We start from the raw sequence: 25,372 nt of genomic DNA, 5'->3' as shown, positions 1-25,372 counted from the left end.
CCCGGTAAATGATGACGATCAGCAGGCACCGTGCTGGTCAGTTCCTAGGTGGTCCTGGGAGAGTCACTGGAAGCTGGGAGCTTCTTCTCAGCAGTGATCTACTGGAATGAATTCAGGTTTGCAAGGCCAGCCATGGAGGATGTTCTGTATCCTTCCCTGGACCATTGTTGCAATAGGGTGCGATGCCAGGGTTGTGGGTACAGCTTGGGCCTCACTGTAGCTGGTGACCTGGGTGTTCTTCCCCCGCCCCCGCAGCACTCATCTTTCTCATGCACTCAGCTTGATGGATTTCAACAGCACAGATCGAGGACTCGCGCGGGGGGTGGGAGTGGGGGCACTCTGCACAGGACTGACAGGGTTTGTGGATACGTTCCCCACCCAGCTCCTGCTCCTGGCTGAACAAATCTGGAGAGTCCCACACTGAACCCCCAAAGCCCTCCAGGGGGACTGAGCCCCAGTTGCCCAGAACAGTGATATGTTTATGTACCTGGACAGTTTGCCTTCCCTCCCTGCCTGGCTTCCCACTCCCCTATTGGTGCTTTCTGGAAACACAGCACTGCTTTATACCCCCAAATCCTAGTCTCTGGGTCTGTTGCTGGGGACCCAACCCAAGACCCTTGTGATCTAAGAGCTAGATGAATGGGGAGGAGCTTTTGAGAAATAAGAGCACACACATCTCCATACAATCCTGCCGTTTTCTCTAAAAATAGAGCTTTTTATTTAGAACAATTTAGGGTAAATACCCAAGACCATTAGGAAATTATTTAAATATATTATCAACATAGAACAAAATTAGACACGAATACAAATACCTAAGAACAATGCATAATCTCAGTGTGCTAAAGAATCATAATGTTGCTTTCGCATGGGGCATCACCCACCCATCCTTCCAGGTGGCCCCCGAGCTCGGGCTATGCACCTCCCGGCCGGCCACTGTGTGCAGGAGAGGGCTCTGTAAACAGTTAAGTGCTGAGCACACCTGGCAAATTATGATATTGAATATCATGCTCTTTCCCAATGCTTCCCACGGCTTTTTGTTAATGATTTAAGGATAAAAGAGCTGGCATTGAGAATTACTAAAAAGCTCAGCCTCTCTCAGAAATGAAACTTTGAAAGCTTGCTTAAAAAAAAAAAAACAAAACAAAACACAAGGCTGGTTTTTTTTTCTTTTTTTTAAATAACAAGGTTTAAGAAAAGAGATAATGTGGTTCCTTCACAGAGGCCTAAGACAATAGTGATGACAGCTTTTAGTTTTTCGAAATTACTTCCATGAAGCAGCTCAGCTGGGTTCCAGAAAGAACCTCAGCATGCTGAGGTTCTTCTTCTTCTGTGCTTAGGGATGTGGACAAGCCTCAGCTCCTGCAGACATGTGTGTGTGTGTGTGTGCGTGCATGGATGTTTGAGTCCCAGCAGTGGTGAAGGCCTCTTGCCAGTTTGTGCTCCTGGAAATACTTGCTGAGATCCTGGCATTTTGTTGACAAGGCCAAGGGCAAAGTGGTTGGCCCAGCTGGCCAGAGACCAAAGATCTCACCCGTAGGGACATACATAGTGAGTTGACATTTCTTTGTTTGAAACAAAGACAGGTATTCAATTAAAAAAGTGGTTTGCTGGGCGCCTGGGTGGCTCAGTTGTTAAGCATCTGCCTTCAGCTCAGGTCATGGTCTCAGGGTCCTGGCATCGAGTCCCACATCGGGCTCCCTGCTCAGCAGGAAGCCTGCTTCTCCCCCTGCCCCTCACCTCACTTGTGCTCTCTCTCTCTCTCTCAAATAAATAAATAAAATCTAAAAAAAAAAAGTGGTTTGCTAACTTCTTGAGGAGTGGAGCTCCCTAAGCACAGCCTCACACGGAAGGCCATGGGGGTGCGCCAGGGCTCAGGGAGGCCGCTCTGGTGGAAGTGGGGGGTCCTATGGACCACGGATCCCCTGCAATTGAGACTCGTCCTGTGAAACCCAAGACCGTTTGAGAACGGTCTCAATGTGGCTTGAGAACCCCTGGAGCAGATGCCCTTTTCCAGATCTTTCATTTAATGGTAAACCTTCATGTTGCCTTCAAAACAGTACACCTCTGTGGGTAAAATGGCTACAAAGATGCTTTCTTCACAAATGGAGAAATCCAAGTCCTGGCAGTTAAATGGCAGGGCCCAGGTCACAGAACCACGATGGTTCAGACCCCAGCCACAAAATGACAAAAATCTCGGCCCCTGTGGGTAAAAACTCAGCTCTGCTCACCCATACACTGGTGGGTATGGGTTAATAAGACAGTGGTTTGAGAACACCCCTCACCAGCCCCCAGGTAAGGATCGTCACCTTGTAGGAGCGCTGACCATACTGACTCCATCTTTGGCTCTCCATCTTGTTCATGTTCGCTCCACGACCTCTCTTGAAGCTATGTGTTCTAGGCCCTTGGAGATTCATATACATACCTTAGAAATGCCCACCAGGGCTGGGATGGGGGGGGAGGCTTGTTTTGGCCTCCCAGGAACCTGTTAGAGACAACATAGTCTTTCCCCTTCCTGATGCACAGGTGGTACCACAGGATCTGATGAAAGGTTAGCTGTCAAAGAGGTGCACTCCAGCCCTCTGAGGTGTGTGCAGACCCTCTGATCTCACCACAACGCCCTTCTGAGCGTCCCCTGGCTCTATCACACCTGTGGACTGAGGCCTGGATTTCCCAGAGAGTAAATATGTCTCTGCACGGAACATCGTCCGCCCAAGCGCCCCGTCAGTGAGTTACCCTGAATAAAACTCTGTGAAAACTATATGCAGCGGCCTGCTTCATTTCCCGGCCTCAAAGTGCCCTCTCAGTTTGGGGGACACTTTACTGCTTCTCCCATACCTTTTAACATAACGCTGCCAGAAGGTGCTGGATTCTCACAACTAGAAGGGAAAATGGGACTTCTTTATAATCAAAGAGTCTAAAGTGCTGTCTAAAACAGGGATCACAGGCCCACGAGTCTAGTTCTCTGCCGGGTTGTGACCCCAACCCCAACAAATCAGACCCCTGGAAGGTGGACCATTTGGTTCCTTCTTTTTTGGGAAAGGGGAGAGGGGTCAGGGTCCCTCTTGGCTGGGCTCTGGCTTTCTGAGAGTGCAGTTTCCTGACCAGGAGGAGGGAGGAAGTGAAGGTAGAGGCAGGAGGTAGATGAGAGGTGAGACCAGCTGAAAGGTGAACGCTAGTCGCTCAGAGTTTAGGGGTCACAGGTGGGAGATGCCCTGCAGTCCTCTCAGAGCCTGGGAGGATGGAGAATCCTACCAGCCACCGTGCAGAGGGTACCAGTGATGTGACAGCCACCATACTACACGTCTCTCTCGGGACTCTCAGCTGCAGGTGAGAAAACCTAGGTACCGTGAAGGAAGGTGGCTTACCCAAAGTCACAGGACTGGTAAATGGCAGAGCTGGGATTTGAAGCGAGGTCATCTGATCATAAAAGCTGTGTAATTCCCTGAGTCAGAGGCTGGAATTTGAATAATGACTACCGTTTCCCTTCCTGTCCAACATCCCTGGCTTACTAGATTTTTCTTCACTGGGGCCCACCCTAGAGGACTCATGAACCAGGAGGCTGGGACCTGGGGGTGGGGGTGCTCGGGAGGTGCCAGAGAAAGGCACGACACTGATAAAGATGTACTCCAAATTCCCTCCCTCCAGATCCAGATGGCCCCTTGTGGTGTTAGCCCTTGGCGTCCACTGTGACCTGACCTCACCTGTTTCATGTTTTCAGGGCTGATTTTTCTAACTGGCCTGTCACCCCAAAGCCGATGGGGTGATGCGACAGCCAATCAACCTCTGACCTCAGCCCATTCTTGTCTCCACCTCTCTTGGAGCTCAGCCCAAAGTCGGTGAGTCAAAAAGGATGGGGTGGCTTCTTACCGCTCAAGCTAATTGACACCAACCCTGGGGTTTCTGAAATGCTGCAAGAACCCTCCACGGCCTCGGTGGTGATGCTCCCAGGCTCTCAAGTCTCGGTGGCATCTCAGGTCCTAGGAAAGCTCAGTGGCACCAGACTTGGAGGGAAGCTGGGGAACAGCTCACCTGGCCATGTAATGCCCCAGGGTCCCACCTCTGACCTCAGTCTTCCGTAGGCTCCCAGCCCCCCAGTTGCTAGGACTATCATCCTCAATTTCTGATTCCCTCCCTCCTCCCCCTCCTCCTCCTTCACTTTCTTCCTCCTCCTCCTCCTCCTCCTCTTCCTCTTCAGGGCTGCTGTCCCAGCAAAAGGTCAGTGTGTGAAGAGAAACTGGGGGCTCCCCAGGGACCAGATTCAGCTCTGGTGCTGAGGAGCCCCAGCTGGCCCAGGAGGAGAGGTCATCTTTCAGGGGACTGTCCAGGAAACTCAAGTCCTTGGAGAATTCAGGCAGTGGGAGAGGCTCCTGACACCCGTCCCCAGCTGGCCCTTGGCCTGGCTTCTTCTTGGCCAAATAGCAAGAGGACCCAGGCTCATCCCAGGGGGAGGAGCCCCCCGTGCTGGCCCAGCTTCTGTCGGAAGCATCCGCAGCAGAGGAGCCTTCGACCTGGACGGGAGGACTCCAGGTGCCAGCTGCCTCAGAGCACCCCGGGATCTGGTGCTCCTGCCCTGGGAAGGGGGGTGGTTCAAGGTAGGGCTGAAAGCTGACATTGTCGTCTGCGTCCTCCTCCTCCTCCTCCTCCTCCTCCTCAGCACTGTTCTTCTCTGATCTTGCCTGGACGGTGGCTGGGGTCCTGACTCCAAGGCTTGGCCTGACCCTTCTGGTCAGTTCCTTTTGGGAACAGAGGGTCAAGGTATCCAGGGACTCAGGGCCACTGGGCTGAAAGGTTGCCATGGGGTGTCTGTACCCAGAAAAGTCCTGATTTGGGAAGGGGAGGAAAGAACAGAAAATTCAGGCTTTCCTAAAGGATGGGTTCCCCTGACAACAGACCCCGAGACAAGGAGTCAAATGTAAGTAGTTCTGTGGGGGAAGTGATCCCAGGAAACCCCAGTAAGGGAAAATTCAGTGGGGCTGGGGAGAGCCACCAAGAGAGGCTGTCATCAGGCAAGTTACCCGTAGGGCAGCTGGGAGCCAGTGCAGCCCACGCACCTCAGGGCGCCGTCGGGTGAAGGGTGGCAAGGGTGAGAGCGAGGCCAGTTCCCCGGCCGGCCACATGCATGGGCGCAGTGGACACCAGAGGCCAGAGGCAGCACCCCCCACCCCCCGCCTGCGGCAGGTGTTGGCTGCTGGAAGTTGAGTGGTGACTCTCCATGTAAAGAGCAGGCGGAGGGGTGCGGCAGAGCACAGAAATGTCTAACACAGAGCTTGTAGTTCAGCTGGGATTTCCCTGCAGCTCCCAGAGCGAGGGACGTTAAAAACACTCCTGTGTGGCAGATACTCAGAATCCATCCTCAAAGCCATCCTGACCTGAGAGCCCACTGAGCCACACCTATGGCCTAGCCACCCTCGCTGGGCCTCCATTCGAACAAGTCAGACCCATCTGATCTCTCCAGGCCTCCCCCTGTCCCAGCTTCTAAGGGAGTGAGCCAGCAGACAAGTAAGGAGATTCTGGGGTCAGCCTGGGCAAGACTCACCCTCGGTTAAACTGTGAACTAAGTGTTGGGATCCTTCTAAGATTTCCGCTTTTGGCAACACCCTCTGCCCCTCCCCTTTCTGGGTACTCCTCCTGAGTCCCAAGGCTGGGGGCTCTGCTCTTGGCATCTGACAAATCCATAGCAGAGATGAAGTTATTTCACTATGGGGACTTCCAGCACTCCTCCCTCCCAGGTATATTTGCCATTTGAATTTGGTGCCAAAGGAATGAATTACTAATGGTGGAAATTTAGACATGAAGATAGGAGATGTTTGCAATCTGGACTATCTTGACACTCTATCTGACTCATGTCTTTAAGTCCAGACCCATTTCCTTATTCTTCAACAACCCTCCCCCTCTGTTGCACACACCCAGACTTGCCATACCAGGGCCCATGGCATCTTTGCCCGCTGGAACCAGGGGTTCTCTCTGAAGCGCTTCCAGATCACATAGCCTATGGCAATGACCAACAGCAGGGGAAGCAGAAGTGGTAGCAGCACCGGGAATGCCCAGCTGGCTCCTAAGTAATGAAAAATAAGAACTACAGAAACATGGGGTGCCTGGGTGGCTCGGTTGGCTGAGCTTCTGACTCTTGGTTTTGGCTCAGGTCATGATCATTTCAGGGTCATGGGATTGTGCTCAGCGGGGAGTCTGCTTAAATGATTCTCTCCCTCTGTCCTCCCTCCCCCCCCCCAGCTTGTGTGCGCGCTCTCTCTCAAATAAATAAATAAATCTTAAAAAAAAAAAAAGAACAGAAACAATGACCATGGCTCCCACCTATAACCGTATATGTGCTGCGGGCTTCACATGCATCATCCCATGTAATCCTCCTAAGAGCAAACCCATCCTACAGACTATGGAAACCAAGATTCAGAGAGGTGATGTAAGCTACCCAAAGACACACAGTGCATGCGGTGGAGCTGGGATTTTAACTGAGGGGAGTCTATCTCTAGACTCATGCCCTTAACCGCCGTAGGATGGAGATAATATGTGCGGTGGCGGCGGGGGGGGGGGGGGGTCCTCACCTCCGTATCACTTGGCACTCACCTGGGGCCTCCAGGAAGAAGCAGGTCGGCTTGGAGAAGTCGCTGTATTTAGGATCACCAAAGGTGTAGATGGTTCTAGCACTGAGGCAATGGTGTCCGCTGGTGGCTGGCTGCAGGGGGATGTGGACTGGCTGGCCGCGGGGAGTGACCGGAAATCGTGTCTGTTTGGAGAGACAGCAGGGAGGTGGGCAGACCCGCTGTGGGGACAGGACAGGGTGGGGCCGGGAGGATACTCCAGTGATCCCGCGTCTTCTTTGCCCGCCTTACAGTTTCAGCATTAGGGAGCAACATCATCTGGTGTCTTCCCCACTGAGTCTTGAAGTAGAGACGGTATGCACTCAAGAGCAGCCCTGCCACTCAGAGTCACCCTCGTGTGCACCCCCCAGGGGCCTGCGGGTCCCCGTTTTGAAGGGCAGATTCCTCAGGCTTCCTGCCCTCAGGGCCTCCCAATGTATCTGGGGGTAGAGAGCATCATTCAGTCCTTACGGACCCAGAAAACTCTAGGGCTGCTCCGCCCAGTCCAGCAGCCACTGGTCCACACTGAGATGGGTTCTGAGTATAAAATGCACACTGGCTTTCAAAGACGACGTGAAAAAAGAATGCCAAGCATGCCAGGAACTTTTATATTATTTACATGTTGAAATGATAACGTTTTATTGGATGAAATAAAATAGATGATTAAAATGAAATGAACTTGTTTCTTTTACGTAATTTAGTGAGGAACATTGAAAATTACACGCGTGGCACAGCGCTGGTCTAGGATGTTTGTGATGCTCTGGGAGGCAGGGACTATGTCAGAGGAGGATCTAGGGTCCAGAGTACATATGCAGGAGGTCAGGAGTGTGGATGTTGGTGGGCTCAGTGAAAGAAGGAGGGAATAAGAACAGGGGTCAGTAAACTACAGCCCACGGGTCAAATCTGGCCTGCTGTTTTTTTTTTTTTGCACAGAGCAAAAAAAAGTCCCTGGAACACGGCCATGCCCGTGTATCGCCCCATTGTCTGCGGCTGCTTTGTGGGTTAGAGGCAGAGTCCACTAGCTGGACAAGCCGCCTGACCCTTGAAGGAAGAAAATATCTGCTATCTGGCCCTTTCCAGAAAACGTCTGCCAACCCCGGCCGTCAATCAATGTGTACAGAAACACACACGTGCATGCACGAGAAACAAGTCTGAAATGGCATATTTGTGGTAGTCTCTGAGTACTTCTAGTTTCCTTCCTGGAATGTATCTGTGCTTTCTGATTTTTTTGGTAATGAATCCAGTGCTTTGGCGAGCGGGCCTCCTACAGCCTATCATACTTCAATCAGATTTCATTGGACCAAAAGGGTTTCATAATTTAAAAAAATATATATTGGGTAGAAAACAGGTGTGCTGTGACCACCTATAATGCGCAGGGGCAGGACGTCCCATACTGGCTTCGTAGGTGGAGAAGGGCAAGCGTGGGCCACAGGCCAGTCATACTGTACAGAGTCAGGGGGTGACTGCCAGGAGTGAGAGGTATGTGGGGTGGGCTTCCTGGAGGAGGTGTGCAGAAAGTAGGCAGGGAGGGTGAGAGGCACTGGGGTTTGGAGGGGCCGTGGGGATGGAGGTCCAGCCTGGGGGCAGGAAAGGGGCTTCTTACCTTGTTCCTGATGCCTTCCTTCCAGAAATCCACCTCATACTTCAGATCCGGTGGGGGCATGCAGTGAGGCAGCTGGTAGGTGGCATTGACGCTCAGGATCTCCTCTGTCCGAATGACTTCCAGGACAGGGGGGGCTGGCTCCACTGGCAGAACCAGAACAGGACCTGTCAGCCTCCATCCCCCTGCCCCCTGCTACACACCACACCCCCCTCCCCCCAGCCCAGAGAACACTCCTGGAAGGGGAAAGTGGCTCCAGTGTTTGTAAAGCACCTACTATGCATCAAGAACCTTAAAGCCATTTTATTTCAGCTCTGCAGTGACCCTGGGAGGCAGATAGCACTATTCTCATCATCCAGAAGGGCAAACTGAGGCTTAGAGAGGTGAAATGAACAGGCCAGACTCACAGCTCACCTGTCGTTCCTCCTGCTGCCCCTTGCACCTGGGTGCCCTCACGTACCACTGTCAGAATCCTGCCCACTTGTATCAACTTCCTACGGCTGCTGACGCATCACCACAAACAGGGTGGCTTAAAACAACACGCACGCATTATTTCCCAGTTCTGTAGGTCAGAGTCCAGGGGCCACTGATAACATATTAAGCCCTGAGCAGGCAGCTGGAGGGAACGGGGATCTTGACCTCCAGAAGCAGGAGGAAATTAGGGGGCAATGAAATACACAAGCTACCAAAACTCAAGAAAGCAAATGACCAGGGCGCCAGCCGAGGGTGGCAAAAGGCAGGGAGGCTCATTCCGGCTTGGGGTGTGCTGTGGGAGAGTGAGGAGAGCTTCAGGGAGGAGGAAGCAAACACAAAATTAATAGTAGTAGCAAAGTAACCTCCTCGTTGCATCTTTCCTTCTATCCTAATCTCTTCCCCTTGTCCCTCCAACTATTGGTTCATCCTTCGCTCTTCCAGCTTGCCTGCCTGGCTGCCTGCCTGCCCGTCCTTCCTTTCTTTCCAGCCAACACTCCTTTCTTTCTTCCTGTTCCTTTAGACTGTCTTCCTGCCTTTAGGCTAGCCAAGCCCCTACTTCCCTACTCTCCTTCCTCCTCACCCATCCATTCTTCTTTATGTTCCATACATCTTATCTTCTTGTCCTCTCTTCCTCCCTTCCTTCCTCCTTTGCCTCCCCTTTCCTCCTGTCCTTCCATCTCTTCCCTCTTCCCAGCCTTCTATCTACCCATGGATCCACCCATCTGCCTTTGCTTCCTGTCCTCCATCTTCCCATCAACACATGTGTCTTTCCACATAGCCTTCTTCCTTTCCCTCCTCCACCGTAACCTCCTGCACCCCCTCCATGCTGCCTTTCTTCTTACCCATACATCTTTCTCCCTTTCTTATCCACCCAGCCAGCTTCTCCTACCCAGGTCAGCTCTTCTTCCTTTCTACTATTCCCCCTGGACAATTTCATTCAAGCCCTTCCACCTCTCTCTCCAAGCCTTATTCTGCTCTCACATATTTTGAGAAGACTGGGTAGCAAGTTACAGATCTCAGCTCCGTGAGGCTATTGTTGGAGCATTTATCTTCTCCTTCTTACCACCCCACCTCCCTCTTGGTCTGGTCTAGTACCATGACCAAGATTAGAAAGATCCAGATTCTCCTTCCATCTCCACCTCTTATTAGCTGTGTATCCTGGCAACTTCCTTAACTTTTGTGAATCCTACTTTGTTTATTTTTTTAAAAATGGGTTAATGAAAATGAACCCCACAGGTTTGTCATTAGGATTAGAAATAAAATATACTGGGAAAAGAAGAGTGCTCTCCTGGCTCAGTGTTAACACTGGTGATTTCTGAATGTGGGACACATGGCGGATGCTTTCCTCTCTATTTTTCTCTCCTTCTCTCCCCTGCCCCAATTTCTACAGTGTACAGAAGTTACTTTTGAAACGGAATTTTAAAAAATTCTTTCTTTTTTTTTAAAGATTTTACTTATGTATTTGAGAGAGAGAGAGCACAAGTGGGGGGAGGTGACAAGGGGCAGAGGGAGAGGGAGAAGGAGACTCCCCACTGAGCAGGGAGCCTGACTTGGGGCTTGATCCCAGGACCCTGAGATCATGACCCGAGCCTAACGCTTAACTGACTGAGCCACCCAGGCACCCCCAAAACTGTTTCTTAAAGAGAATTTGAACATTAAAATAGGAGTAAGTATATAAAATGCCTTGTGTAGTTCACGACTAAGGTTGTGTTCGCTAGAAGATAAAGAAGATCACTAGGAGGAGTGCAAATGGAATTGCTGGTACTGGCAGAAGTCCCCTAACCCCCTGCCACAAAGCCAGGCTACATGCGGCTGTCCTCCGCTTTGGGAAGGTGGGAGACGGTGGCCGGGACAGCAGTGCCACTTAGCCAAGTTCCTGGACAGGGAGTCTCCCACCAGGTCCCTTAGCCACAGACTTACCTTCAAAAAGGTAATCCAGGTACTTGGACTCCACCGAGGGGGACCTGGCACTGGGAGAAACCGCCCATACACGCCCCTTGAACTTGTTGTACAGGTCTTGTTTCTCCAGGCACATCAAAGAACATGCCAGCTCTTTGGTTCCTGCACACTTCTTCACTTTTCGCCACCGTCTGGGGGTTGCAGCGCTGAGGGAGGAGACAGGGGAGCCTGGGCTGTGGACTCTGCCTCTGGGGCAAGGTTGCTTAGCGGACACGTGCTCCCTTGTCTCTCCATCTGCCCGAATGTCCACCCATCCGTCTGTCCTACCGGAGCTCAGACTCTGGAGAGAAGCAGGTGGTGGGATCCTGGCTCTGTCCTTCACTAGCTCTGGGGCCTCAGGAGGTCACCCCCCTCATCCTCCTGCCTCCCCAGGGCCACGTGGTGGCTGCTATTGTGAGTGCTAGCAACCAGTTCCCACGTTCTTCATTCAGGCCTTTCAGGCTCCCTGCTGCGTGCCAGGCATCGTGCTGGATGCTGTGTGGCTGTCAGAGGGGACACGCAGGTCTGTGATGCCAACCTTCGGACAACACCAGGGTCCAAAGAAGGGACTTGCACACTGGGCATGATCCCTGGGGAACTGGCAACGCCTGACAGGTCCTGCCCTCGGGTACTTACGTTCTGGTGGGAGGGGGAGAAAGCCAATCATCCCATCAGCGAGGTAAACCCGGGACCGGGTAAGGGCAGCGGTAATGGGGAGTGGGGGAGGACTGCTTGCCAAAGGTGGCTCAGGAAAGGCCAGGAAGGTAGTATTGAGGCCTCGATGGCAAGGGAGCCAGGTGTAGGCCTGGGAGAAGGAATGGCAAAAGCAGAAGCCTGCAGTGGGAAGGAGCTTGACCTGTCCAGAAGAGAGCCAGGTGGCCAGCATGGCGGCAGACTAGTGGACAAGGGAGGGAGAGGTGTGGACAGTCTGGAGAGGTGGGCAGAGGAGTGGGTGGGCACAGTAGGTGGGGCCTCCGCATCCTGGTAAGGAGCTTGGATTTTATTCCAAGTGTGCTAGGAAGCCCCTGGAAGGTTCCAAATAGGGGGACTGACGTGACCTAATTTCTTTTTTTAAAAGATCACTCTCAGGGTGCCTGGGTAGCTCAGTTGGTTGAGCATCCGGCTCTTGGTTTTGGCTCAGGTCACAATCTCAGGGTCGTGAGATCAAGCCCCATGTTGGGCTCTGTGCTTAGTGGGGAGTCTGCCTGAGATTCTCTTCCTCTCCCTCCTCCTCTGCCCCTCCCCCACTGGCTCTTGAGCGCATGTGTTCTCTCTCTCTCTTTCAAATAAATAAATAAATCTTAAGAAAAAAATAAAAGGTCACTCAGATAAACCAGCTGGGAGGCTGCAGTAGTGATCTAAGGGAAAACAGGTGAGGATGACGAGAAGCGGCTGGACTGGGGATATATTTTGGAGGTAAAAGCAGATAGGACCTGCTCATGGATTGGATGTGGAACTTGAGGAGAGGAAAATCCACGGTTACTCCTGGGTTTGGGGACCAAGCGATACGTGAATGGAGGAGGCTAAGAAGGGCGTAGGCAAAGAGAACAGATTTTTGGAAAGAACTCCTCTGTTTTGTTTTTTGGTAGAGCTATAGTATGTTAACATTAACAATAAAAAAAAAAAAACCCTGTTGTAGTTATATCAATATGAGACAAAATATAGACTTCAAAGTCCAAAGAAATACTAAAGATGAGAAGAATCACTACATAATGAGAAATTATTCCATTTATCAGGAAGATATAAAAATTCTCCCTTATATGTGCCTGCTAAATAACTAGATACTCTATACAGCAAAAATAGACAAAACTATAGGGAGAAACAGAAAATCCACAATCATAATGAGAAATTTTTAATACACCTCACTTAGTAATTAATGATTGAACAAAGAAAAATAATCAGCAAGTATATAAAACACACAAAAAAGAAAAACATAATTATCAAAGTTGGTCTAATGAACATAAATAGAACGAACTAGTTGAGCCAAACATGAACCATCAACAAAATATTAACAAAAATACTAGCACAGAGTCCTATTGGTTTAGGGCCCCACCCTTATGACCGTATTTAATTTTAATTACCTCGTGAAAGGCCCCATCTCCAAATACACTCTTGTGGGGTGGGGGGCGGTTAGGGTTTCAGCATATGAATATGTGGGTGTATGTTTCAGTCCATATCAGGGCTACTATGAATTAAACTGGTATGAATGTTCATGTACAAGTCTTTGTATGGACATTTGTTTTCATTTCTCTTAAAAAGCGTTAGGAGTAGAATCTGGGAGATTTGGTAACTGAAGGTGAAACTTGACAAGAAACTGATTTCCAAAGTGACCGTACATTCCCACCAACAATGCACAGAGTTCTAGTTACTCCACGTTTGACAACACTTCGTATTGTCAGGCCCTTTAATTTTAGCCATTCCAGTTGGTGAGTGGTAGTGTTTCACTGTAGCTTTGATTTGCATTTCCCTGATGACTAAGGCTATTGGACATCTTTTTATGTGCTTTTTGGCCATTCAAATATCTTCCTTTGTGAAGTGACTATTCAAGTCTTTTCAGGTGATCTGTTTTCTTATTATTAAGATGCAGGAGTTCTTTATCTATTTTGGATACTAGTCCTTTTCTAGTGTATATACTGTGAATTTTTTTTTCTCAGTAGCTGGCTTTTTCATTTTCTTCAGGCTTTTTTTTTTTTTTTAAGAGTAAAAGTTTTAAATGTGATGAAATCCAGTTTATTAGGTATTATGGACTAAATTTTATTCCCCCCCCCAAAATCATATGCTGAGGCCCTAACCCCCCATATGACTGTATAGGTCCTTGGAGATAGGGCCTTTCAAGAGGTAATGAGGGTTAAATGTGGTCATAAGAGTGGGGCCCTAAACCAATTGGACTTACATTCTTTAAGAAAGAGAAAGGGATACCAGGCATGCTCTCACACAGAGAAAAGGCCATGTGAGGACAGAGGGAGAAGGTGACCATCTGCAAGCCAAGGAGAGAGGCCTCAGGAGAAAGCAAACCTGCTGATGCCTTGATCTTGGACTTCCAGCCTCTGAAAGTGTGAGAAGTACATGTCTGTTGTTTAAGGCCCCCAGGCTACAGTATTTTGTCATGGTGGCCCTGGCTGATTAAGACAGATTTTAGTACCATAAATGGGGTGCTAATGTAAGAAATAGCTAAAAATGTGGAAGTGGCTTTGCAACTGGGGAATGGCTAGAGGCGGGAAGAGTTTTTGGGTGCATGCTAGAAATACCCAGAGTGCCCTGAAGAGACTGTTGATAGGAATATGGACTCAAAGGTCGTTCTGGGAAGAGCTTGGATGCAAAGGAAGAATGTCTTACTGGAAACTGGGGGAAAGGTGATCCTTGTTGTAAAGTGGCAAAGAACTTGGCTGAATTGTGTTTTGGTGTTTTGTGGGAAATAGAAGTTAAAAGTGATGAACTTGGATATGTCGCGAAGGAGATGTCTAGGCAAAATGTTGAAGATGTGACCTGGTTTCTCCTTACTGCTTACGGTAAAAGGAGAGAGGAGAGAGGCACGTAGAAAGCACTGTTAGGCAAAAAGGAACCAGAACTGGAAAATTCTCAGCCTATGCATATGGCAAAAAAAGGAGAAAGTACGTTCTAGAAGGAACACCAAGGGTCAGGGTGTGGTTGGGAAATCATTTCATAAGGAGATCACGGACGGGACTCATGGACTTGATTAGCCATCTCAGTAGAAGCCAGGAACAGAGGTGGGATTAGAATTATCTTTCTACCTATCTACCTACCTACCTATCTCACCCTGTATCCTGAAAAGATCAAAGCAATAGCTAAGTAGTAATCAGCACAGCTAGGATACACATTGTGTTCTTTAAAACCATTTTCTACTAAATGGAGAAACGGCTGATTCAGGTTTTAGGTCAGAAATTATACAAATGAGCCTGAAACATCTTGGTATAACAGCAGTAAAATAATTAAAACTACTCGCATCAAATTAAAAGGACTCAGGAGCTAACTTGAAAGGATTTTCGCTGGCCAAAGATGGGACAATTCAAGATTTAATGAGTAGACAAGTTGCAATGGATTGAAACCATCAAACATGTTTAAGTACTTGAGTTCATAAGGATAATAAAAACATCAAATCAATTGCCTTTGGGAGATGATCTTGAAAACGTGCACAAAAATTCATGATCTTGAAAACTTGCACAAAAAAATCAAGCATTTGCCCTGTCTTGCCTATCCGAATAGTACACTGAATATCAAATACGACAAGAGAGGAAGCATCTCTTTGTAAAATAATTCCACCTAATAAGTGAAAAAAATAATACAATTAGAATATCATCATTTTAGAATCCTCACAGGTATTGAAAAAGTATAAAAGAGAAGGACGATATCATAAAGGTCTGGAGGATGGACTTTCAACTCTAATCAATCTATCCCGGCCCCACTATTCCCAGCTGTGTGACTTTGAGCAAAATATATTCTGGGTGCCTCCATCTTCTGCCCTGCAGGGGGCAGGTGCCGCACCCCTCCCCCCGGGGCTTTGTGAGAATAAGGACGGTTAATGCGTGGACACAGTGCCTGACACACAGCAAAGCACACAGTACATGTTAGGTGTTTCCTGCCTCCTGATACATTTCTGTACAGTTCTTTCTTTTGAAAGCTCGCTGGCAATCTGCCCTTTTCCAAGGTAGGCCCCCCTCACTCACATCTGGATGTTACAGAAGGAGGGACCATGAAAGAACAGGAAGCACATAAGCTTCGGGGTCAGACAGACTGGGGTTTTTCTTCTGGCTCCATCCCTGGTTTCCTCGGGCAAACCATAGCACCTCTCTGAGCTCAGGTTCCTTGTCTCTAAAATGGGAGAAGTTCAGGGCTCAGTCGATTAAGGGTCCGACTCTTGATTTCGGTTCAGGTCCTGATCTCAGGGTCGTGGGGTTGAGCCCAGTGTCGGGCTCCATGCTCCCTCTGCTCCTCCCCCTACTCACACCCTCTCTCCCTCAAATAAATAAACAAATAAAATTAAAAAAAAAAATGAGGAAGTGCAGTGCCAGCCTGGGTATACAGGGAGGAAGAAGTGAAATGTTCATGCAAGACGTTAGCACTCAGCCTGGAACAGGTGGGTCCTGCGTACTCAGAACTTACCTCCCCTTCCTGCTTCCTCCTCCTCACCCATCCTGGATGAGTCCTCTTGACTATCTGCTTTCATCATCTTACTCTCCTGCTAAAGAACCTCAAGTGATTCCTATTTATGTGCAAATCAGCAAATCTGCTTCCACTTTCAGATTTCTCTGGATTAGTCATGGCTGCCCGGACTGCAGGGTTGAGAAGGATCTCAAGGCTCCGTAGGGAAAAGGGTGATCCTCTAGCAATGCCTACCATGGGCCCTGCAGGAGATACGTCTGCCCTCCCTTGTCAGCTGGAACAACTCCAAGCACCTCATCCAGGCCCTGGAGAATTCCACCCCTGGGCCCTTGTAGCTCTAATTGAGCCCTGTTTGACTCTTCTCAAAGATCCTCCCGAGCCCTGGCAGACCCAACACCTGTGTACTGTCTCCTAATCAACACCATTCCCACCTCCAGACCTTTATCAACGCTCTCTCCAAACACCTGCCACATGCTGTCTCCCATGGGACACAGAGAACCAGGAAGCTGACCACACACACTCCCAGACAAGCCCATCCAGCCTCTGCCTTCCTCCTCAGGCTCCTCAAACACCAGACCAGAGGTTCCCCTCTACCTTTGATAGGCCACAAAATAGGTCACATTCTGGGAGTAGCCAGGCCCTGGGAGCCATGTCAGGTGCACGCTGAAGTCCTGGGAGAGCAGCGTCACGTTCTGGGGAGGGGCCAGATGGGGTTTCCCTGTGGGAGAGATAGAGGTCATGAAGCCTGGAGCTCCTGGCTGGTCTTGACATGGGCCATTTGGAGCTGAAGAGAGGTGTGGTAGGCAGTCAGGTGCTTGGTGAGTTTGAGAACCAGGAGTCATCTGGGGTAGCTAAAGCATAGACGACATGATGTAGGCTGGGCACCCAGGGTCAGGACTCTAATCATAGCTGGGCCACTGATTGCTTGTACCGCAGCCCCTTCCCCTCCCTAGGCCTCTGCGGTCCATCTGGCACCTGAGGGTTTCAGTGGAACACCTCCGAACAGGAACCATCTAACATCTATTGGATTTGCTGGACTCCAGGAGGGAACAGCCCTGAGGGTCTCAGGAGCAGATGCTCAGTTCTTTTCTTAGCCATGTCCCCAGAGCTTGCCTGCCATGGTCCCTGGCACAGAGTAGATGCACAATAAATATTTGTTGAATGAATGAATGAATATTGTGATAATTTGGATTATTCCAAAGGCCTTCCAACTGGTCTCCCTGCTTCTAACCTTGTCCTTTCAGTCCATTCTCCACATAGCAACAAGGGCTAAAATGAAAGTCAGATCAAGTCACTCTTCTGCTTTAAACCCTCTAATGGCTTTCACTTCATTCAAGGTTAAATCCAAAGTCTTTATAATCTGCCCCCCCACCCCCCAAGACCTACCTAATTCCACTCACTGCTCTCCCTGTGCTCCCTGCTCTCCAGCTGCATCGGTCTTTCTGCTGTTTCTAGAGCATGCCAGGCACGCTCCACCTCCACGCCTTTCCAGGAGCTATTCCCTCTGCCTAGACTGGTCCCCCTCTCTGGATCTCTATCAGACTCACGCCTTTGCTTCCTTCACATCTCTGCTCAGATGTCACTGTCTCAGTGACACTTTCCCTGACTATCCTTAACTGGCCCCTACATCCCCTCCTTGACACCTCCTCCTCACTGCTAACCCTCATCTTCCGAAATATACACTGATTACACCCCTCCCCAGTTCCATGCCCTTCCCTGGCCCCTTAGAATAAAGTCCACGCTCTTTATTGAGGTACATGACAGGCCATCTTGTCGACCTCTCTCTTACAGCTCCCCAGCAGGCTCATGAGGCTGCAGCCAATCTTGCTTCCTGTCCTTCTCAAACTACTACATCTCTTGGGTGACTTTGAACCCAGCACTCTTTGACTGTCTATTGTTCACCATTAAAAAAAATTTTTTTTTTACCATCTAATCTTTTAAAGACTTGATTCAAATGTCAATTCCCTGACATCTCTAAGTAGTGGTAGTGAGGGTGATGGGGATGATGGGGATGATGATAGCAGCTAACAGGTATTGTGTCCTAACTATGTGCCAGGAGCCATGCTAAGCACTTTGTTGCATTTTCTTTCAATCCTCCCCACACCCCTAGAAGGTAGATACTAAGTGTGATCATCACATTAGAGAAGAGGGAAACAGAGGACTTGTCAGGTAATAAGTTGTAGAATCAGAATTCAAATCCAGGGCTAGTAGCCAACTCCAGATTCTGAGCTCTTGACCACATTTCCTCCTTGAGCTTCTCATGGGGCCCATTCAGCTTTATTCTTCCAACATCTATGAACCACTATTGGCTAATGACATCTGTGGACCACTGCGTGCCAGAAGTTTCAAAGAGGAATATAACTCCATTCCTGCCCTTTAGGAGCTCATGGTCCTGTGAGAATTCAGCTCCCTGAAGTGTCACACAGGGCGTGACATAAATCCACACCGGTGACAGAATGGCGTGGGGGACGGGTGGGGGGAGCAGTTCTACTGATGGTTCTCGGCACAGCTCCCCACCCCTGGCCTTTTAACCCAAATATGGGTGCCTGCTTCCACCTCATCCTGTGATCCCCACTTGGAACCGGATCACTGGGGGTGCAGATGCTGTCACTGTTCCCAGCTTTCTAGCAGGTGAGCTGCAGAGGCCAAAGTCTGTCTGCAAGCAGATTATAAGGTATGTTGTGGGCAGGACATGCCCACAAGAGAAATAGCAGCTAGAGTGGTTACATCTACTGAGCACTGGTTTGGCATGTTATGCACAAAACCTTATTCAATCCTCAGGACAAACCACCCTATGGGGTAGGTGTCATTCCACTTCCATTCAGGGGCACTAGACTCAGAGACAGATGGTAAATAATTTGCCTGAGGCCACGCAGCCAGTTTGTGTGGGAGCCAAGATTTGAACCTGGATCTGTCTGCGCTTCACCCTAAACCATCACACGCTGCAGTTTGTGTCGGGTACATTAAATATTCCCCAGGTAAAAGTGTAGCTGGGTCCAGACAGGAGAACTATTGAGGTTGACAGTGAAACAGGGGGACAGAGGATCCCCTCCCCACCCACACATACACACAGGTGCACTGTCCTTGGCCAGCTGCATTATCAGTCCCTGCTGTGGAGGTGCCAGGGGCTGGGACATCCCTGAGCCAACCCAGGTGGATGGACGGTCTTGCTCCAGCTGCCCGCCCGGCAGCCAAAGCTGGCCACGCTTGCGTCAGCCTCAGTCTTCTCTTCCAGGTGTTCCACCTGTGCTTTCCTTCTTGGGCAATTCCCCTGATTGCTCTGAGCCTCAATTTCCCCAACCGAAAAGAGAGAAGACAGTCCCTACCTCATAGGATGGTTGGGTTGTACCACTTAAGTAGGGGAATGTGGTGTCCAGCGCAAAGAAGTTGTCAAGAAACGTTGGCTTTTAATATTAGTATTAAATTATGACCAAGGGCCCTTCTTGCTCTTAAATTGTTAGCCTAAGACTAGGAAGTCTAAGATTGGGGGCAATATTGGGACCTTCTCCTGACTGGTTGGGGTTTGGTGGTTGGGTCCTAGCCTGGGGTATTTTGTACCACCTTACTTACCAGTGGGAGCCCAGAAACAAAAGGTGGCTTGTTAAGAGCAAAAGGAGAGCACAGACTAAGCCAGAGCTCCTTCCCCTCAGTCTGGGTGTGGCGCTTCTGAAACCGTCTGCCCGAGGAAGGGATGGGGGCCGCGCCGGGGGGCAGGACTTCCCCTAACAGCGAGGATCCAGTGTCATATTAATGCAGGGGACAGTGCCTTTAGGAAACCTTAAGCAGGACTTTATAAACCAGCGCAGCTGCTTTTTAAAGTGCCACTGTTTTTCCCTGTTCGCCGGGAGTTGCATTGGCCTTAGGAAACTGGATCAGTTTCGTCCGGGAAAGGAATTTCAAAGACTCTGGTCTGTTTCGTCCCAAGTTCCACTTTAGAAGACAACGGGTGGTGGCTGGGCGGGTACGATCGCACCTGCTCGGCTGGCTGCGGGCAGGCTGCGGCCACGACCCTCCTTCCAGGAGCTCTGCCACCCGGGGTAGGGGCCCCGCGCTTACCTCGAGTGGACTGCAGCAGGCACAGCAGCAGGGGGACCCACCGCCCGACCCCCGCCAGGCCGGCTCCAGCGCCGCCAGCCGGGCGCCACCAGGTCCCACCTCCCCGAGCCTCCCGGCTCAGCGGCCCGCAGGTTGCGGCGGCCGGCAGCCAATGGGAGGCCGAACCGCGGGCCCGGGGCGGGGCCCGGCGGGGGCTTTCCCTGCGGCGGTCAGGCCGCTGCGAGCGACCTGGCCGCCAGCTCCCCGCGCCACCCGCGCTCCGAGACCGCTGGTGGCTCCCCAGGGCCTGCCCTGCGCTTTGTTCAGCCCGACCCCGGGCGCTGGGGGGTGGGGTGGGGTGGGGTGGGGTGGGGATAGGGGGCGTGGAGCCGGGAATCAGTAAATCCGTATATGGGGGGAGGGAAGGGAAGGGAAACTGCTTATTACCAATAACCGCAGTTAGGAATTCCAATATGGGGCTTTCAAACAGGACTAAGGCAAGTGTTCAGAGCCAGTTTAACAACACAGCCTCAGACACCATTGGCGGTGTCTGAGCGCGGTCTATGTACCCGATACTAAGCCAAGCACTTCCCACACGTTATCCACTTTAATCTCTCTGAAAATCTGGTGCGTCGGTCCTGTTATTCTGTACATTCTTCACCGGGGGAGTGGCAGCCTCCAGAGCTAACGGGCTCGTCTGGGGAAAGTTGGTGCCTCCGACACCAAAGCCTTGGTGCATTACCAGGCACCTGAAGAGTAATCACTTCCAAGCAATGGAAACAGCCTCACCGCAGTGTAGTCTCCTGTCATTAAAAAAGGATGTTGCCCAGGGATATGTAATGACTTGGGTATGTTTGCAACATACTCAGTGGCAGAAAAGCAAGTAGCAAAATATGGCCCCATTAAAAAAAAAAAAATCTGTATGTCCATAGGTATGGATAACAGATCGAGGATCTATACCAATATGTTTGTGGTTGTTAATTTCTGGGTGGTGAGGAGATATATATCATATATATGAGATATATATATATTTAAATTTCTTCTTTCTGCTCATGTTTGGTTTCTAAGTTTTTCAATAATTTATATGTATTGCTTTTCCAACAAGATTCTAAAAGCAATCATTGCTCTCCTTTATTAAATGTTATTTTTTCTCTTTCCACCACTCTCCAAGGAGGTATGGCCTCCTCTTTACAGATGAGGATACTGCCATTCTGAGGCCCAGAAAGCTGATGCAGGTGCTGGATTCTGGGTTCAGGCCCAGGCCAGACTCCACGACCACAGCAACTCTGGGTAACTGCTTTGTCCACTCTCTGGGTATCAGTGACAGATGGGGTGACCACTGGTCAGCTGTGACCACGCCCGTGAACTAGGAGTAGACCCAGAGCAGAGAGAATCCTGGGCTCATCTCTGTGGCAGATGCTGGCTCTCAACTTGTAGCCCAGCAGTTCTTGGTCGAGAGAATGCGTTTTCACAGAACTTGGTAGATCTAAAAGTTGCCTTGAGTTTGGTTCTGGGTGAAAACATTCAGAAATTCCTGGATGGTTCTGAGATTTGCCTCATGACTTCAGCTCAATCGGCACGTCTTATAACAGGGTCTCACAGGGACCATATTTGGACCTCAAAGGCAAGGAAGATGAAAGGATCCCTATCTTTGAATTTCCTTTTGAGTCAGAGATTGTGTCTTCATCCAACCAACTGCAGCTCTTTCAGGCCCAGAATCCCACTGAAGTGGGAGCAGCTTGGCAGTGGGGACAGGGCGGTGGGGAAATGTCTTCATCTGCCACCTGTTCCCCCCACTTGGCTTGTCTGAATCTGGCACCTGTTCTTTTTGACAAAATCTGCCACATGCTTGTTCTCCGCTGTTCCCTCTGATAAGGACAATCTGTGTCCTAAGATGGCCGACCAAGCCAGTGGGAGAGTCCCAGTCCTTGCCCTGGGGCTCTTCCAGGTTCTTCTCCCTGCTCTGCTTCGTGCTTGCACCAAAAGTGCCAAGTACGTGGAAGTAGAAGTGTATCAATTGCCCCCTTTGTTTGTGCTCAGTTCTCAGATCTTTGGAGACCACTTTCCTCTGAGCCCAGCAGAGTTAAATAAACCTCCTGTCCTCCAAGATTTCCTCGTGCCCCTTGGTTCTTCCGTCGGGGGAGCCAGTCCAGGTTCCGTAACACCCCCTACCCCAATCTCAGGTTAGGAAATCATGTGTCTGGTTGCCTTGCTGTATCAACATGAAAGGACATTTTGAGACCACAAAGGTCAGGCTAGTTGCATCTCTCAAAACCTTCAAAGAAGTCATCTTGGTTGTGGGCCAGAAAATCTCAGCCAGTGACCACAACCTAACCTTTACACAGGTCCTCAAAGTGCTGCTTCAGTTTCTTTCCACTCTCTCAAATACTGAAAATGAGGCCAATCTGGAATAAAATGAGCATATTTCTATTGAGATCTCTTTATCAAAAACAGCATTCGAGGGGTGCCTGGGTGGCTCAGTCGTTAAGCATCTGCCTTCGGCTCAGGTCATGGTCCCAGGGTCCTGGGATCGTTGGGCTCCCTGCTCGGTGGGAAGCCTGCTTCTCCCTCTCCCTCTGCCCTGCTTGTGTTCCCTCTCTCGCTATGTCTCTCTGTCAAATAAATAAATAAAATCTTAAAAAAAAAAAAAACAGCATTCGATAGCATTAATATTTATTTGAATCCTTGTTACACAGCAGGTGCTACAGTTTATTATAGTATTTGATCCTCACAACAACTCCATGAAGTGCGTGTTAGTATCCCTTTGAACAGATGAAACTCTGGGAGGTTCCATTGCTTACCCAAGGTCACACAGCTAATTAGTGACAGGGCTGGAATTTGGACCTTGGTCTGGCTGTCCTCAAAGCCTGTGGGTTTGAACTTCTGCTATTCTTCCTTCAGATGGTTAAGGGCAGACAAAAATAAAATTCCCCAAGCTTGATCACTTTCTGATTTGCAAAGATCACAGCATTAAACTCTGGGATGTCCCAGCGCTCCTTGGATTAGATTATCAGGTAGAAGGAGTGGTGGCAAGGTGGAAGTTGGGAAATGTTTCACAACTGGGGCTCGGTGCATGGGAGGAAGCCCTGCTTGGTAGCATTTGTGGAAGCCTGAATACCTCTGCCACAGCCCATTTCAGTGTGAGGTCACTGAACACAGAGTTGTGAAGAAATGCTTCAAGAAGAACCAATTGGTTCTTCTGGGCCTATGTAAGCCTGCTTTTCCACAGGGTGGAAGAACTCTCACAGAGCTTCTCCATGTTTAGAACAAAGCATATCCCAAACCCTAAGTGGCATGTGGGGCTTATGGTCCACAGCCAGGGGCTCAAGATCTCTTACACAAAGTCAAAGTTTACAACATGGCCTCCATGTCCTCTTTGAACCTCTCATCTAGTTCTCCAGGCTCCAGCCTCACAGACAGTCCTGCTGGTTTCTCTCTCTCTCTCTTTTCCTCTCTCCTTTTCTGCCTCCCTCCCTACCCCCCTTTTCTCTTTCTCTCCTTCCCTCCCTCCCTCTTTCTCACACCTCCCAGCCTTTGCCCTTCTCAGATTTTTCTCTCCCCCTAGTCTTCTGGGTAATATGCCCTCCCCTGGGGCGGGAGGGATGAATAGAGCATCCTGATTGACAGCTCTTCTTACCAATTCCACAGAAGGAGGGTGGCTCTCCAAAAGTGGATGCCACAGAGACAAACAGCATGTGTCTACTACAGCCGGTTACATACAAGGAGACCTAAGAGATCACCCCTGCCAACTTCCTACCCTGAGAGTCTCTCCTCTCCAACATCCTGGAAAGATGGACATCCAGGTGCTGCTTGGGCTCTTCCACCAATGAGCTCTCACTATCCTTCGGAGCTGCGAATGCTGTTTCTGAACTATTTCAGTCAGGAACACCTCCCTTCAACTGACCCACTTCCTTCTAACATCCCCCAATAACCCAGCTCTTCATTTTGGGGCCTCACAGAATAATACAAGACCCTCCTCTCCATGTGACCCTTCCAGATGTTAAGTTTTCTGGATTCTTCTTACCAGGTGGTGTAGGGGTGACCACCAGTTTCCTGGGGATAAAAGACCACCCTGGAAATCAGGAGGCTTGAGCTCCAGCCCTCATTCTGCCTTTAATGCAGAGTAGCGGCCACCCTGGGAGTAATTGTACCCTGTTCCCATTTTACAGATGAGGATACTGTAGCCCCCCAAATGCAAATGTTGAAACCCTAACCCCCAAAAAGATAGTATTCTGAGGTGGAGCCTTTGGGAGGCAATAAGGTCATGAGGGTGGGGCCCACATGAATGGGATTAGTGCCTTTATAAGAAGAGACGTAAGAGATTTTTTTTTTCTCTGACATGGGATACAAGGAGAAGACATCTGCCATCTCTAAACCAGGAAGAGTGCTCTCAGCTGGAACAGAATCGGCTGACACCTTGATCTTGGCCTTCCCAGCTTCCAGAACGGTGAGAAATAAATGTTTAAGCCACCCAGTCTATGGTATTCTACTATAGTAGCCCCAACGAAGACAGATACTGTAGTAAAGAGAGGTTAAGAGACACGCCCAAGGTCACACAGCCGGAAATGGGGAAGGTGGAATTTGCATCCAGGACCACATCATTCCAAAGTTTCTGTTCTTTTCACTTTATGGCCTCGAGCAAGTTACCTCATTTTGATAAGGAAAATCTGTGTCCTAAGATGACCGACCAAGCCAGCGAGAGAGCCCCAGTCCTTGTCCCGGGGCTCTTCCGGGTTCTTCTCCCTGCCCCGCTTCACGCATGCGCCAAAAGGTGCCTGTACGCGGAAGTAGAAGTGTATCAATTGCCCCCTTTGTTTGTGCTCACCGCTCAGACCTTTGGAGATCACTCTCCTCTGAGCCCACCGGAGTTAAATAAACCTCCTATCCTCCAAGATCTCCGAGTGCCGTCTGGTTCTTCCGTCGGGCGATCCAGTCCAGGTTCTGTAATATTTGGTTCCCTGACCGGGAAACCCAACCGCGCTGGCCCATTGTTGCCACTGGTTTGGGGGCAACGGCGGGCGGTGACGGAATGAGAGATCATAACGGAGAAGGCGCGCCCTGCCTAATCTTCGGCAGTCTCCCACCCCGGTCGCCTCGGGCCGGCCCCGCTCTGCTGTTCCCGCCGGACTCAAGGAGACTTGGCAGGTGAGGGCCTGGTCCCGACGTCGGATTCCTGGGCCCCAGGACCCAGACAGGCCCACCCTCATTGGGGTGGAAGGGGAGCCTGATCACCTCCCAGAGACCTCTTAGAGGTTTCTCAGGTAGGGATTCCCAGGGAGGGAATGTAATAACTTCTGGAGTGTGAATGTGTGAGTGACTGTGCAGTCCGACCTGGCTTGCTCAAGCGGACTGATTCTGTGACTCCACGGGCGGGCACCCTTAAGGTCCCCAGAAGCCTACAGGGTCTGAGTGGGCCTGTCTGCGATTCTGTGGTGAACAGCATACAGTCTATGGCCGCACTGGAATAGTTTCCGATCGTAAGTCACAACGCTGAGACGGCTATGGCTAAGCCTCACCTAAGCTCCTTCAGGACACGGCTAGACAGGCACCTGATTGGTCTCTTCACCTCAGGAGGCACCCCCCCCTTTGTCTCTGTGCCACCGCACAT

General features: G+C 50.2%; 1 protein-coding gene across 1 annotated transcript; it reads right to left on the bottom strand.

The window, feature by feature from the left end:
- Positions 1 to 692: 692 nt before the first annotated feature.
- On the bottom strand, positions 693 to 25,372 carry IFNLR1 (interferon lambda receptor 1). Its single transcript, XM_045899140.3, has 8 exons — positions 25,281 to 25,372; positions 19,786 to 19,985; positions 16,324 to 16,447; positions 10,591 to 10,775; positions 8,200 to 8,342; positions 6,583 to 6,742; positions 5,922 to 6,055; positions 693 to 4,820 (listed from the first exon to the last, which is right to left on the bottom strand). Exons 1-8 carry the CDS (start codon positions 25,370 to 25,372, stop codon positions 4,026 to 4,028), a joined length of 1,833 nt encoding a protein of 610 aa, XP_045755096.2. The 3' UTR covers positions 693 to 4,025.

Source organism: Mirounga angustirostris, unplaced genomic scaffold (assembly GCF_029215605.1).
Source record: "Mirounga angustirostris isolate CCGP_5_RB_7025 unplaced genomic scaffold, mMirAng1.0.hap1 SCAF_4, whole genome shotgun sequence".
Lineage (NCBI taxonomy): Eukaryota > Metazoa > Chordata > Mammalia > Carnivora > Phocidae > Mirounga > Mirounga angustirostris.
Note: the sequence above shows the minus strand (reverse complement) of the source record. Positions and strands in the feature narration are given on the sequence as shown.